Consider the following 15,818-nt stretch of genomic DNA (forward strand, 5'->3'; position numbering starts at 1 on the left):
TAACTGTTATAACTGTTTTAATTGCTGTTTATTTTTTATCTGTATTACTGTGTAGGCATCAAATTGTGCCTTTTTGTAAGCCGCCCTGAGTCCCCCCTCGGGGGTTGAGAAGGGCGGGGTAGAAGTACACGAAATAAATAATAAATACGTCCCACCTCGGAGTTTAAGATCTTCTGGGGAGGCCCTGCTCTCGGCCCCACCTTTGTCACAAGTGAGACTGGTGGGGACGAGGGACAGGGCCTTCTCGGTGGTGGCCCCTCGCCTGTGGAATGCACTCCCCGGGGAAATTAGGTCATCAACATCCCTCCTCTCTTTCAGAAGGAAATTAAAAACCTGGATATGGGCCTTCGGGTAAGCTGGCAGATGGATAAAAGACAATGACGACTAGAGTAGGAAAGGACAATGACAATGCTGGATGGATTATGGATTTATGAATTGGCGAACATTGACCACAAGATGATTTTATTGCTGCTATTGTATTGATTTGATTGTTTTAATTAGTTATAACTGTTGTCACTATATTGTAATTTGTATATTGTATTTTGTGAATTGTTGGGCATCAAATTGTGCCTTTTGTAAGCTGCCCTGAGTCCCCCCAAGGGGGTTGAGAAGGGCGGGGTAGAAGCACTCCAAATAAATAAATAAAATAAATTCTGCACTTAGTGTTTGCTCACCCCTGGCAACCACATGCATCATGTATCTAATGACAGACCCTAGCCTATGAAAGCTTATGAAAATTATGTGTTGTAGTCTTTTGTATTTTCAAATATCTTTGAGGCTTTTAAAAAACAAATCGGATTCGTTGCCTGTGCTGAACAAAACAGAGTTCTTTATTTTCAAACAAATGAAAGTATTTAAATATTTGTAAAAATCTTGAGTTATGCTAGGTAAACACAAATGTTCTTCAAAATCACAACCAATAGTCTTCCAAAGGTAAAAGCAAGTGGAACTGAATGAATTCTGTGTGTGGCTGTTAATATATTTCCCCATCCACAGAATTTGCACCAAGTTCTGCTCCTAATCGGCATTCAACGAGAGGCAAACCCCTTGCAGCACCCAGTGAGAAATATGCTTTGTAGTAAAAAGGTCGGCTTCGAAAACCAGGCCCACGCCCATAGCGTTCCTCCGCATGGATGTTGTGTACACTGGGGTCCGGAAAGTGTTCTGACAGGAAAGAAATAAGAGGATTTACTACATACCTGCAAGCCACTATCGTCACACATAAAAATTACTTGCCTTGTTTCTACTTCAATATATTATAAAAACAAAGCTTTGTAGGTAGACAAATTCAAAAGGGTGGGTTTTTTTTTCGCTACAGAGCAGACCATAACGGGAAAAGAGGGTATGGCATTCTAAATATGTATGAAGATGAAAGTGCTTTTATAATTATGGTGAAATGAACTGCAATGGGAACCTGGGATAAATCATGCACAACAACATGCTGATAAATGTTTTCTAATGTACTGATGCACTTAGGAGTGAAGGGGAAGGCTGGAACAGTCACATTCCAGTTTTTGAAAGCTATCTAGTATTTTCTGGGATGGAGGGGAACATTCAGGAAAAAGGAACTGCACCCACAACTATGTTTAAAAGAGTGTGAACCGTATGTAAACAGAAAATCTTGATTGTAAGTAGGAGAAAGGATTCCTGCATCACGTTATTCCATGTCGCCTGGAATTAAATAAAGACCTAAGACCTGCTCTTGGCAGCTTGTACCTGTAGTTTGAGACGATGAGCTTCAATGGGGATTATTTTCAGGATGGGCAAGTCGACAACCAATACTTTGGGCTTACTCTTGATAAGGCAGCCATTTTCAAGGTCCCAGTCGGCTCCTTCCAGGTACAGGCCAGAAACAAAGCATCCTAGTGAAACCCGGAAACACAGGATCTGCGTGAATCCACTTGCAAAGTCGGATATCATTTTAAATATATCATGAGACTGACTACATTATTTAATAAGGCCTTGGTTAATGCTAGATAAAGGTAAAAAATTTCCCTGAAATTAAGTCTAGTCATGTCTGACTCTGGGGGGTGGCGCTAATCTCCATTTCTAAGCTGAAGAGCCGTCGTCCGTAGACGCCTCCTAGGTCATGTAGCTGGCATGACTGCATTGAGCTCCGTTACCTTCCCACCGAAGCGGTATTTATTGATCTACTCACATTTGCATGTTTTCAAACTGCTAGGTTGACAGAAGCTGGGGCTAACAGTGGGAGCTCACCCTGCTTCCCGGATTTGAACCGCCATGCTTTTGGTCAGCAAATTCAGCGGCTCAGCTTTTCAACCCACTGTGCCACCAGGGGATCCCATGGAGAAATTACAACACGTGCCTACATCAGGCTGGTACAACCAGCTTTATAGTAACTGAAACTTGTAACATAAACTGTAGTCCTTACTTTCAATCCGTCAAGCAAATAAACCTCTTAGAAAAATCAAACTACTGCTAACTAACTAAAAGGGAGGGTGTGGCTTGTTCCTCCCATTATTCCAGAAGGATTATTGTTGTTTTATTCTATTGAATCCCACTCCCTGGAAGCCAGGAAGTCCTCTTTAGCGTGCACATCCTGTTTGCAACAAACCAACGTTCCTTATCCAAAGGACACTTCAAATGCTTTCCCACAGAACCAACGCTTCAAATGGTTATACCCTGTCCAGGGCGCTCTGTGACCTCTTCTGCAGTCCTGTATTTGGTCACTTGGGTGTACAGGGTGGAGCGGTCCAGAGGCCAGCTATTCTTCCGGCAGGTGGCCTGAACAAGTGCAGTCAGATATGACTCTGGGATGTGAAGTCCTGACAACCACATGACGCTCGGTTCACCCTCTTCAACCTGAAAACACAAAACCAATTGGCTGAATCCTTTCCAGCTTAAGTCACCATGTCCAACATTTCACATGCCTAACTAGTTTTGGAAATGGCCCTTAGCTCACTGTAGACATGAAATAATGCACACGTCAGGTAAAGATGACTAGAACACAGGAAGCTGCCTTTTATCAGTGTAGACTATCTGGCCATCTATACCAGAGCTTTTTAAACTGTGGGTCCCGACCCCATATGGGGTCCCCTTAGCATAATGTTGGGGTCACACACAAAAAATGGCAGCAGTAAATGTTTTCTGCTGTAGACATTTACATGAATCTGTTAATAATATACTAATAGTGTTTATAGTCAGCTACAGAAAATGCTTCAGCTGGATTCCACAAAACGTTCAGCAAATGCTGGCTTGTTATAAGGAAATGTTTGGTTTTTATACCTATTTTATATACCTATATATCTGGGGACATAAAAAAAATTCTCAGCCAGAAGAGGGTCATGAGTGGAAATGGTTTAAGGAGCCTTGATATAGACAAGTAATGGTTCTCAAGATCCTGTCTCTCACCTGGACCCTCCATATGCAAAGTATGCGCTCTACTGCTGAGCTACAGCCCTTTCCAAATTAAATTTCAATTGCATTGTATACTTACCCACGAGGTGTACTGAAGATACCTTTTCTTAAAGTAAATCATCCAGTTGCCAAGTGTTTTCAGTGTGTCAGGGGCCAGTTTTCTCCAGATGTTTGGGATTTGCCCATTGAAAAGAGCACGGGCCACTTCATCTAGTTCATTGCTCATTCCAACTTCCCCAGCCAAAGCCTAGTAAAAAAAAATGCCATGGAAAGTTTGTTAAATTAACAATAAAAAAAGAAAGGCAACCATGATGAGTTCTTTTCCTCAATATCTTTGCTTACTCTTTGCAATTCAGCCAGTGACTTTGTCATACGGATCATGAGTCTGTTAAAGCGCTCTAGTTCCTGAAGTAACACCACTGTTGTCGGTGTAATGTCCATTCCAAAGCTCTTTCTTATCTGATCGATATCAAAGATCTTGGGCATCTTGTTCTCTATGTCTTTCGCAACCTGGCCAATGTATTCATCCCGACTGATCCCAGTACCGGATTCACCTAAAATTAATGAAATTTGCAGACATTAAATCTTTGCTTGGTTTGAGGAAAAATTCATACAGATTATATTATGCCCAATCTCTTCTCAATCTCTCTGGTTTTCATCTTCTGTATCAAACCAGAATGAACCTTCATGGTAAGTATCCAGTTCTTAGAACTACACTGAGTACTGTTGAAGGCTTTCATGGCTGGAATCATTGGGTTGTTGTAAGTTTTTCAGGTTGTATGGCCATGTTCCAGGAGCATTCTCTCCTGACATTTTGCCTGCATCTAGGGCAGGCATTCTCAGAGGTTGTGAGGATGCCTGCCAGAGACCTCGCAACCTCTGAGGATGCTTGCCATAAATGTTGGCAAAATGTCAGGAGAGAATGCTTCTGGAACATGGCCATACAGCCCGAAAAACTTATAACAATCCTACACTGAGTACTTTTAGTCTGTGAGAAGACTAAATGAAATATGGAACCTGTAGACATATTTTATTACTGGGCTCTAAATAATCTGTAGTTCCCTCCATCATCAAAACATATTACAGACACAGCTCTCTATTTTTAAACATACATTCATAAGACCACTTTATTTGATGACCTAATTCGTTTCAGCCAACCTCACAAAATCTATGCAGATGACTCATTCCATAATATGCTTTAATTGTTTTTGTGTTCATAATCAGGCTGAGAAGTTCCAGTATTCTTATAATCTCATGACGTGTTTTCATCACCGTACATTAATCTATAACAGTCTTTACAGATTGTATAAGTATGAGGCTGGCCACACTCTGTGCACACACTCTGACTCTCTGTCTCCCACACACACACTCCCACAGCACAGGGGAAGGAGGAAGGTGCCATGATGAGGGTAATAGGGACACACGAAACTGACATTGCTTGGAAAGGAGCCCCAAAGACCATCCAGCCCAACCTCATTTGGCAGTAAAGGAAGACACCACCAAAGTCCTCACAAAAGATGGCCAACCAGTTGGGAGCCCTAAAGGCCATCCAGTACAACCCCCTCCTTCTCTCCCTTTCTCTACTTCCCTCCCTTCTCCTTCCTTTACTTCTTTCCCTCCCTCCTTTCCCTCCTTCCTCCCTTTCTTTCCTTTTCTCCCTCCCTGCGCAGGCACAGAGATACCAAATGTGCGAATTCACAGGTGACTACTCAGGAAACTAGTTACAAGTAAACAACTTATAAATATGTGTGTGTGTTTTTGCACTTGTGTTGTAATGTATTTTTTTTATTTTTTGGCTTTTTAAGTCTCTTCTGCTGTGTTTTTCAGTGTTTTATGAGTGATGGTCACTCGTTGGCCTGATAGATGTATTGTGTCTAAATTTGGTGTCAGTTAGTCCAGTGGTTTTTGAGTTATGTTAATCCCACAAACTAACATTACATTTTTATTTATATAGATAGTATTACTATCTATATAAATAATACTATATAACATAAATAATACTATATAATATAATGTTACTACTATATATTACTATATTAAATAGACTCACAGAATAGAGTTAGAAGGGACTCTGGTATTGGGGGAGAACAGGCCGGAAGGAAGGAGAGAAGGAAGGAAAGAAAGAGGTACTGAAGGAAGGAAGAAGAGAAAGTAGAAAGGAAAGAAAAAGGGAGGGGAATGCAGGAAAAAAGTAAAGAAGGAAGGAAGTAGAAAAGGAAATAAAAAACGAAAGAAGGAAGGAAACAGGGAGGGAAGAAAGGAGACGAAAGGAAGAAGTAGAGAAAGGGGGAGGAAAGGAAGAAAAGAGAGAAGGAAGGATGAAACCAAAGAGCGAAAGAAGGAATGAAAGAAAGAGGTAGAGAAGGAACAAAGGAGAGAAAGGGGAAGAAAAAGGGGGGAAGGAATAGGTAGATACCTCTCTTTTATAATAGTCCAGATATCTACCTCTACTTCTAAAATTCTTACTATAGGCCACAGCAATGCATGGCAGGGCACAGCTAGTCAATTATAAAATTGGTTGAAATTTGTACTGCTTCATGTTTTTTTTGGGGAGAGTGTCTGAAAGTTTTCAGAAAATTGTAGAAAATGGAGCACAGCAATAAACATATGAAAAGTACATGCTAACATGGGTTGGTGACCATTCAATGATCAGAGGCATGAATTTCTCCCGTAAACTTGAAGAATTTCACTATTGTGGTTTGTTGTAGGTTTTTTTGGGCTATATGGCCATTTTCTAGAGGCATTCTCTCCTGACGTTTCGCCTGCATCTATGGCAAGCATCCTCACTACCTCTGAGGATGCTTGCCATAGATGCAGGTGAAACGTCAGGAGAAGATGCCTCTAGAACATGGCCATATAGCTGAAAAAACCTACAACAACCCAGTGATTCCTACAACAACCCAGTGATCCCATGAAAGCCTTCGACAATACAATTTCACTATTGATTCAAACCTCACTGAAAATGGCAGACCGGCGTACCTGTTTGAGGCTGCAGCTCCAGAAGGTGTGACCACATGTCCCGCGCTGCCTGCGTGTAGTATCCAATCTCAGCATTAGAATGGAGGCCAAACACCTCGGGGGTATTAGCAAGTGGAAGGGACTCAATCTCTTCTGCAAAACGAAGAGAGAAAAGGGAAAGGGAAGGGGCAGAATAAAATCAATGTGGCAGTCCGACTCCCTTCGGTTAAGGTTATCACAAGCAAGGAGATGGAATTCATTTTTAAAAAGGCAACGCTGTTGTTTATTTTAACTAGCTTAGGTACTTGGCGATGCTTGGGGTAGATATTATGGATGTGGGTGAACTAAAACCCCTATAATCCTTTGTCAAACCCCGCCAGTGTTTTAAGATGGTCATGATAGGTATGTGTGGTAGGTTTGGTCCAGACCCATCTTCAGTGGGGTTCACAATGATCTCTGGATGTGGGTGGATTCCGACTCCTATGATCCTGAGTTAGGCCCCCTCCAAAAAAACCCCCCACCAGTACTTAAAATTGGTAATAGAAGTATGTGCGCCAACTTTGGTCCAGATCCGTCGTCGGTGGGATTAACAGTACTCTCTGGATGTCGTTGGACTACAACTCCCATCATCCTGAGTCAATTCCCTCCACCTCCCCCCCAATCCCCTTCAGTATTGAAAGTTGGTCGTGGGTGTGTTTGATCCAGATCCATTGTTAGCAGGATTCACATGGCTCTCTAGATGTGGGAGCAGCTTGGAAAACACAAACATGCATAGATTGATGGGTGGACAGATGGATGATTAGATAGATAGATATATTTTTACTTTTTTACATACATAGAAATATATCTATAGATAACCACTAAGCCCCAATGAAAGAAAGACAATAAAGGCCTAAAGAAGACCAAGATTCTACATCATAGCCTACATGTTAACTCTACAAATCCATAGCTACAGTGCAGAAAAGTAATAAAACCCAGTGACTGAATTGTGAAGATGAGCATTTAGGCACTGGCAGGAGTGCTTTGAGGCATATCACTTGCCCCTGATGCACATTGCTGCCCATGGTGCTTCAGTCGCTCCACTGGCTATCATGCAACAGCAGGAGCTGCATGAATACAGATGTTGGGAAATTACTCATCCACGTGAGTCCACTTATAAAGGTCTCACTCAAAAATCCATCTGAAACCAACAAGAGTGCTAAAGGAGACCCTTCATAAACAGAGGCTGCTTTCAGTGTTAAGCATTTGAACAACTAAGCGTTGCAGCATTTTCCCATTATTAGCATAAATATCTCCATAGCTTGCGGACTTTGGACAGAAGTTCTGAAGCTTCCTGGGATCAGTATTGGAAAAGAGCCAGAGCCAGAAACACATTCCAATCAGCCTAGCATAGGGTTGTTGTAGGTTTTTTTTGGCTATATAGCCATGGTCTAGAAGCATTCTCTCCTAACGTTTTGCCTGCATCTATGGCAAGCATCCTCAGAGGTAGTGAGGTCTGTTGGAACTAGGAAAATTGGGTTTATATATCTATGGAATGATGTCCAGGGTGGGACAAAGAACTCTTGTCTGTTGAAGCTAGGTGTGAATGTTTCAATTGGCCACCTTGATTAGCATTTGATGGTCTGGCAGTTTTTTGGTGTGGCTTGTTAGTGCCGAGGGGAATCTTTTGTTAAGAGGTGATTAGCTGTCCCTGATTGTTTCCTCTCTGGAGTTTCTAGAGTTTTTTAATATTGGTAGCCAGATTTTGTTCATTTTCGTGGTTTTTTCCTTTCTGTTGAAATTGTCTACATGCTTGTGAATTTCAGTGGCTTCTCTGTGTAGCCTGACGTGGTTGTTGAAAGTGGTCCAGCATTTCTGTGTTCTCAAATAATATGCTGTGTGCAAGTTGGTTCAATAGGTGCTCTGCTATGGCTGACTTCTCTGGCTGAAGTAGTCTGCAGTGCCTTTCAGGTTCCTTGATTCATGTCTGGGCACTGCGTTTTGTGGTCCCTATGTAGACTTGTCCACAGCTGCACTGTATACGGTAGACTCCTGCAGAAGTAAGAGGATCCCTCTTGTCCTTTGCTGAACGTAGCATTTGCTGGATTTTCTTGATGGGTCTGTATAGTTTGTATGTTGTGTTTCCTCATCAGCTTCCCTATGCGGTCAGTGGTTCCCTTGAAGTATGGCAAGCCTGCAGCTTTTCTGATGTCTGAGGTGGAGTATCCATTGGCCTGTAGAGTCCGGTTTAAGTGGTTCAGTTCATCTTGGAGGAGGTGGGGTTCGCAGATTCTTTTTGCATGGTCTGCCAAGGCTTTAATTGTGCTTCTTTTTTTGACTTGGATGGTGGTTGGAGTTTTTATGTAGGTATCTATCTCTGTGTGTGGTTTTTCTGTAAACTGTGTGACCCAATTGTTGAACTGGTTTGCAGATGACTAGGCCATCTAGAAAAGGCATTTTTCTTTCATTTTCTTTTTCCATGGTGAATTGGATGTTTGGGTGGATGCTGTTAACATGGTCTAGAAACCTGTTTAGTTCTTCTTCTCCATGGCTCCAGATGATGAAAGTGTCATCCACATATCTGAACCATATAGTGGGCTTTTTTGTTGCCTAGCATAATTTGTTACCACCGTAAAGAAAGAAAAAAAATTCTTGGAAGGACTGCATATAGAATCATAGAATCATAGAGTTGGAAGAGACCTCATGGGCCATACAGTCCAACCTCCTGCCAAGAAGCAGGTCAATCGTGTTCAAAGCACCCCCAACAAATGGCCATCTAGCCTGTTTAAAAGCCTCCATAGAAAGTGCCTCCATCACCACCACCACAGCTTGAAAGCCTAAATAAGTTTTGCTTACCAACATAATCCTCCTTTGACTCTCCTTCAGGGATCCTGTAGTCAACATCATCATTACAGTAAAAATGGAAGGGCTGGAAGGTGTCAAATATAAAATCCCCCAGGTACTCATCCATGTAGATGGTCAGGATGCGCCGATCAAAGCTGTCAATGGCCCGTCCTCCATACATCACCTATGAAACACAAAGCCCGCATCAGGTTTCCCTCTCTTATCATAAAGGTAAAATAAGATGCTTATGAAGCGGCAATATTTCCGGTATTCCTTACTACCCTGTCACTGGTCATTTGGAAGCCACAACTGTCATCTCTGGCACTTCCCTTTGGGTAGTAGGAAAAGGAACAAGCCTTGGAGAATCAAAGGCAGGGCCAGATGTTACAAAAGGTAGCCATAGAAACTGACTTCTCCAGAATATGCTTGCTTACCTCACCAATAAGATACTTGAGGCTCCCCCATGGGATTTTGTCATCATTTTGCTGGAATGCTTTTGTTAAATACGTATTCAGGATCTCCATGCAAACCTAAAGCAGTCATGAACAGTAGTGGGATGAAAAGGGTACAGGTTATTCACTTGATTCAGCCTTTTCCCCCAAACTGTATTTGCAGACATTCCATCCGGTTGCAAAAACAAGCCGGCTGTGAACATTTATGTAATGGGAAAAAATAATGATAATAATAATAATAATAATAATAATAATAATAATATATTTATATTCCGCTCTATCTCCCCAAAGGGACTGGGAGCAGATTCCAAACATAAAAGGCAAACATTCAATGCCCAAATACAACAACAATACATCCATACTAACAAAATTTATACAAACCACCATATAAATACGAATTATAACTTAACAAACTAAAATTAAATAAAAAGCACAGCCTGTTATAACCGACATAAGACAATTACTCTCATGTAGCACAACTCTACTACAAACGTGTACTCTAAAGGAACTTTACTTTGTACAACAGGGCCAAGAATACAAGGAATGAAGCAAGTTGGAAGCCACAGGGTTTGAAGTAACCGCCACCACGGGCAATGGTGTCCTGCATACTTTTGGGCAGCAGAGGTTCACTTCTTACCTGGAAATCCGATTCATTAAAATCGTAAGGCACATTCCAACCAATCTTCCCAAATTTCCTTCTTTCCTGAACCACAGCATGGAAAAATGCTAAAACATAGACCAAGGACATGAAAGCCGGGTGTGGGCACTGCTCAAGTGCTTCATTTGATATTTTGAAGTATGTGGCTCTCATGTTCAGCTTGAGCCCATTGGGAGGTTCTGTGACCACCTAACAGAACAGGGGAAACCAAAAAGAGAAGCAACTGGATATTATCAAATAACCACAAAGAAGGAGGGACATTTTTGTTAGTGGGCATCTGACAAAGCTGAAAAAAATTCAGAAGACTATACAAATGTCGATGCAGGACATTTTTAAAATCAGAATTCAACAGAAACCTGAATTATTCGTATTGAGAATGTCCAATGAACAAATGAAAGGAATGAATCTGAAGGCGTTGCATGAGATGGTTTTGGCAGTGAGACTCAAAGCGAGAAGTGGATTGGATTTTTAAAAGATCTTTGAAATGGTATACATGGATAAAATGTCCACCTTGGTTGCAGAAAGACATAGGAAGCGGCTGGGTGCCATCATTCTCTGAGTCTGTCTGCCCCACTGACATGGAGGCCTAGTCAGCAGGGACATCGGTCCCTCATTCTTAAACAGGGGGAAAGAGGGAGCGATTGTGGACAGGCTCCAATATATTTGAAAGAGTTCAGTTGTGAAGCCCCCATTCCCTCCACACAGAAAAACAAATAAAGTACACTTACTGTCGAAGGCCTTCATGGCCGGAATCACCAGGTTGCTGTAAGTTTTTCAAGCTGTATGGCCATGTTCCAGAAGCATTCTGGAAGATGGCCATACAGCCCGAAAAACTTACAGCAACCCAAAGTATGCTTAGTCCACACCTGATTTGTGGGAATACAAGACCCAACCAGGCCAAAGCCTATTTCCACGGCAACAAAAGACTTCACACGCACACTCACCCACCCTGATCTTATGGCCCTGAACTGATACCTTTAGAGATTTCTGGAGTATCCCAATTGGAAATCCCTTTGTAGGGTCAGTTGTCAACCACAAACGGAAATCAGGGTGTGGCTTAACAATCTTTTCCAAAGCCTTTTCAAGGTCAATCAGCCACTTCACCAGGAGGTGACAGTTCTGCAACATTAACCACTGTCCACGGGCCACAGCATTCTCCAGCAGCTGCAGAGCAACCTGGAAAAAAAGAAATTGGGCTTAACTTGAAGGTACGTTCTGGGATGGCAGGAGGAGCAATCCACTACCATTGGGGTTAACTGCCATTATGGTTGGAACGTAGAGGGTTAAATCCAATTGTAGAGGACTGCAACTCTTTGCCATTCCAAGAATCAAGAACACATTTCATAAAGGAACGTGTAGGTAAATGTTTACAGGATAACCAGTTTGTACACTTTATGTCCCTCTTAAGTCCCAACCATTCAGCTAAGCACACCTGTGTGATCACTACAAGTCCACATGACAACTGGATTGACATTTCTCTCTCCAGTCCTGGTGCAGTCCATGTGGACAACTCAAAAGCAACAATATCAGCAAATGCTTTGCTTCCAGTTTTTCCCACCATTGCTTAAGTGCCAAAAGGGTGGCACAGTAAGTGCCGCCATGAGCAGTAAGAGCAAGGAGAATGTTCCTTCAATAGTAATGTGGTGTAAAGTCAAGTGGGTTCAAAGCAAAGGTTCTGTCTGCCAAATCTGTAAAAGGAACGCCTTTCCTGCAGTACTAGGTAAGTAGTGCAAAAAGAGCAAGAGAGAAAAATACCCAGCCTCTGACCAGGTAGGATTTGAGATGAGAAGAGGTTTTTTTACATACTCGAGGGGATTCTGCATATGAACTGTAACTCCCACAATCCTTCATCTCTGGGTCAAAATCATTTGGAGTCCCACCCCTAACCACAATCAAGTGGCTTTTTCCTCTACCACTTAATGGAGAGAGAGAAATGCTTACTAGTAAATCCTCCAAAATATCTAAACCCTTTGACTTGAGTTTTGGGGCCAAACTTACCTTCTCTTGCCCTTGTCCCATGGCCAGGAATTTCAGCCTATTTGCCCCAAAACCTGAACGTTCAGCCAGTTTCATGAGATCACTGGCAGGGTCAGATCCAGGGCTTAAAATGAAAACGATGGGTGAACTTGGGGTACTCTGCTCAAAGATTGCTTCAAAGCTGATCACTGGAGGCTGGACATATCTAACAAAAGGAGAAGGAAAACTTAGGTGAGTAATGTAAGAGGCAGAGACATAACTTAGTTCATGTGACGACACCGGGCTTAGATTCTCTACAGCAGGGGTGTCAAACACATTTTCATGGAGGGCCACATCAACCTTATGGCTGCCCTCAAAGGGCTGTTAAATCCATGGAGGGAGAATCCATGGAGACGTTGGGCCAGGTAGATAGATAGATAGATAGATAGATAGATAGATAGATAGATATGTAGACAGACAGACAGATAGATATTTGTATATAATTGTCAGTGTTCTTCAGCTTTAAGCCAATTTGGGTCCCCAAATATTACTGAATGACAGGTCCCATCGCTTTTGATTATGTGGGGATAAGGGGAATTGAAGCCCAACAGCGCCTGTGGTTCTGAAGTTGGGAAAAAGTTCAAGGGCATTTTAATGTCAGACATCATATCCACAAGTCTTGAAAATCGATTAAAACCCCACTTTCCTAGACACTGCAAGTCACAAAAGGTGTTAGTGAGTATTATTACTTTTATTGTTGTTGTTATTATTATTATTACAAACTGCAACTTTCCAGATGTTACTCTATTGCAATTCCCATTAGCTCTAGTCATAATGTCTAATACAGAAGTTGTAATACAGGATCTTGAGGACAACATAAAAATGACATGGCGGGCCAAATTCAGACCGAGGAACTTGCATTTGACACATTCAGAGACACATTGCATTTGACACATTCAGAGGTTTAAAGGCAAAGGTCTTACACTTACTTCACACCCATTGTGAGAGTGACATAGTCAGTCACGGCACGGTACACACGGTCCACCCGGAAGCAACGTAAAAGCAGTAGCTTTTGGAAGTTGGAGAGGCTTTTCCTGTATTGCATGGGAAATGGGACTTGTTCAAGGGCATCAACATCATACCACTGCAAAGGAAATATGGGAGAACAATTCAGTCATTCAATAAACATTGAGTGCTGCCTTTAAGGAAGGATACAATTGCTAGGGATTTTTCATCTCACTGCTCCTCCCTGTCCCTCAAAGTACCCCTCTCCTTTCATAATACTGAAGGTTTGAGTTTTCAGGGTGGAGAATCTTACTCACATTTTTCCAGTCATCTGGATTATTTTCTACGTCATCTGGGAGGCTTCCAAATTGTTCTGGAAACAGTTCCGCAATGCGGATGACATCCTCCCAGCCTTGATCAGAAATCCACGAACATGGCTTCTTTCGAGCACTTTTCTCCAAAGAGATATTGCCTAGAGTCAGGGCAGAAAAATGTGAGCAGCTCCACCAGTGCACATTTTAGAAACTCATTAAGAACAGCAAATATTTTTCACTCAATTTGTGAAGAAAATACAGTATATACCATGAAGAAAATACACTATATAAACCGATCCGAATATAAGCCAAGGCACCTAATTTTACCACAAAAAATCGAGAAAATGTATTGACTCAAGTATAAGCTGAGGGTGGGCAATGCAGCAGCTACTAGTAAATTTCAAAATAAAAATAGATACCAATAAAATTACATTAATTGGGGCATCAGTAGGTTAAATGTTTTTGAGTATTTACATAAAACTATAATTTTAGATAAGACTGTCCAACTTCTTCAATGTAAATGTGCTTACTTACCCTTCCAATAATAATAGTGTAAAATAATAATAATAGAGTAAAATAATAAATATAATAATAACAATAATGGAGTAAAATAATAAATGTAATTATACACAGAGTAAAATAATCTAAATGTAATAATAATAATAATAATAATAATAATAATAATAACAACAACAATAATTAGAGTAAAATAATAAATAACTTTAATTCAGGTATAAGCTGAGGGGGCTTTTCAGCCTAAAAAAGGCTGAAAAACTTGGCTTATACTTGAGTATCTATGGCAATTGTCCTGCCCTTTGAGGGAAATAACCCATTGCCATGACAGGTGTCTTACAACTACTACAAGTGCTAAAGTTGTAACATATGCTGACAATGGGGTAAAAGCCTCCATGTTATTTGAATTGTGTTACCCATAAAAGTATGATGCTTGCAATACTCATCAATCCTGACTATATGATACAGTTAGGTTATCTTAAATAAAGTGGGCTTATTGCCTGAACCAAGTGAGCCTACTGCTGAAGCTTCTTTGTTGCTAGCAAGGTTTGGAAAGTATCTAGCTACCTTTTAAAAAGAAATCCAGTTCATCCTGTGGGATTCTGTAATCCGCCTGCTCAATCTTGATTGTCATGGTAAAGGAGTAGAGTAACTTGTGCCTCTCAAACAAGCCTGTAAAAGCAACCACAACAGCCTTCCTTATTAAACACAATGCATTCCCAACATTTGTTAGGCAAGTTTGACAGTATAGTTTCTCTTTCAACATGCAGGAAATCCCTGACTGATGCATAGGAGTTTGCCAAACTGATGTGGGAAAGGTCTCCTTGAAAATGGAAAAACTTTAGTCCAAAAACACCCATCCAGGGCTTTCTTTAGGTGTAGCTTTATAAGCCTCTTAAAGACCCTCTGAAGTCTGAAACACTTACAATTAACTGATCAACCATACATATACTGGTTCGCCATGCAATGTTACCTTGCCTGGATAGAGATCATCTAGAGTTTTGGACTAAGATGTTATCTGTACGCAGATGATGTCCAAATCTGCCACTCCTTCCCACCTGTTACTAAGGAAGATGTTCAGATCGTGAACCGATGCTTGGCAGCTGTGTCGGACTGGATGAGAGCAACAAATTGAAATGGAATCCAGACAAGACAGAGGTCCTCCTGGTCAGTCAAAAGGCCGAACAGGGCATAGGGTTACTGCCTGTGTTGGATGGGGTTACACTCCCCCTGATGACACAGGTTCGCAGCTTGGGAGTGATCCTGGATTCATCGCTGAGCCTGGAACCTCAGGTCTAGGCGGTGGCCAGGGGTGCTTTTTCACGGTTAAAGCTTGTGCGCCAGCTGCACCCGTACCTTGGGAAGCCTGATCTGGCCATGGTGGTCCATGCTCTGGTTACATTCCGAATAGATTATTGCAACGTACTCTACGTGGGGTAGCAGCCAGATTACTCACCCGAGCACCATACAGGGAGCATACCACCACCCTGTTATGTCAACTCCACTGGCTGCCAGTCCATTTCTGAGCACAATTCGAAGTGCTGGTCTTGGCCTATAAAACCTTATATGGCTCCGACCCAGCTTACTTGTCCGAACATATCTCCTTCTACATTCCACCTCATAGTTTAAGATCAATCGGGGAGGCCTTCCTCTCGGTCCCACCAGCTTCGCAAGTGCGTCTGGTGGGGACGAGGGACAGGGCGTTCTCGGTAGTGACCCCCCACCTGTGGAATTAGCTCCCCAGCAAGATCAGGTCAGCTT

General features: G+C 41.9%; 1 protein-coding gene across 1 annotated transcript in view; it reads right to left on the reverse strand.

Annotated features, from left to right (window-relative positions):
- Positions 1 to 822: 822 nt before the first annotated feature.
- LOC132780258 (dynein axonemal heavy chain 10-like) overlaps positions 823 to 15,818 on the reverse strand; it is a 106,096-nt gene continuing 91,100 nt past the window's right edge. The window contains exons 66-79 of the mRNA XM_060783866.2: positions 14,625 to 14,729; positions 13,548 to 13,702; positions 13,215 to 13,369; positions 12,268 to 12,451; positions 11,245 to 11,445; positions 10,249 to 10,458; positions 9,594 to 9,689; positions 9,172 to 9,343; positions 6,358 to 6,489; positions 3,721 to 3,932; positions 3,458 to 3,625; positions 2,643 to 2,823; positions 1,717 to 1,862; positions 823 to 1,164 (exon numbers count right to left, since the gene is read on the reverse strand). Of these exons, the coding sequence (XP_060639849.2) occupies positions 1,018 to 1,164; positions 1,717 to 1,862; positions 2,643 to 2,823; positions 3,458 to 3,625; positions 3,721 to 3,932; positions 6,358 to 6,489; positions 9,172 to 9,343; positions 9,594 to 9,689; positions 10,249 to 10,458; positions 11,245 to 11,445; positions 12,268 to 12,451; positions 13,215 to 13,369; positions 13,548 to 13,702; positions 14,625 to 14,729 (2,264 nt within the window). The 3' untranslated portion in view covers positions 823 to 1,017. The remainder of the gene's footprint in view (positions 1,165 to 1,716; positions 1,863 to 2,642; positions 2,824 to 3,457; positions 3,626 to 3,720; positions 3,933 to 6,357; positions 6,490 to 9,171; positions 9,344 to 9,593; positions 9,690 to 10,248; positions 10,459 to 11,244; positions 11,446 to 12,267; positions 12,452 to 13,214; positions 13,370 to 13,547; positions 13,703 to 14,624; positions 14,730 to 15,818) is intronic.

This window comes from Anolis sagrei, chromosome X, assembly GCF_037176765.1.
Source record: "Anolis sagrei isolate rAnoSag1 chromosome X, rAnoSag1.mat, whole genome shotgun sequence".
NCBI classification, from domain to species: domain Eukaryota; kingdom Metazoa; phylum Chordata; class Lepidosauria; order Squamata; family Dactyloidae; genus Anolis; species Anolis sagrei.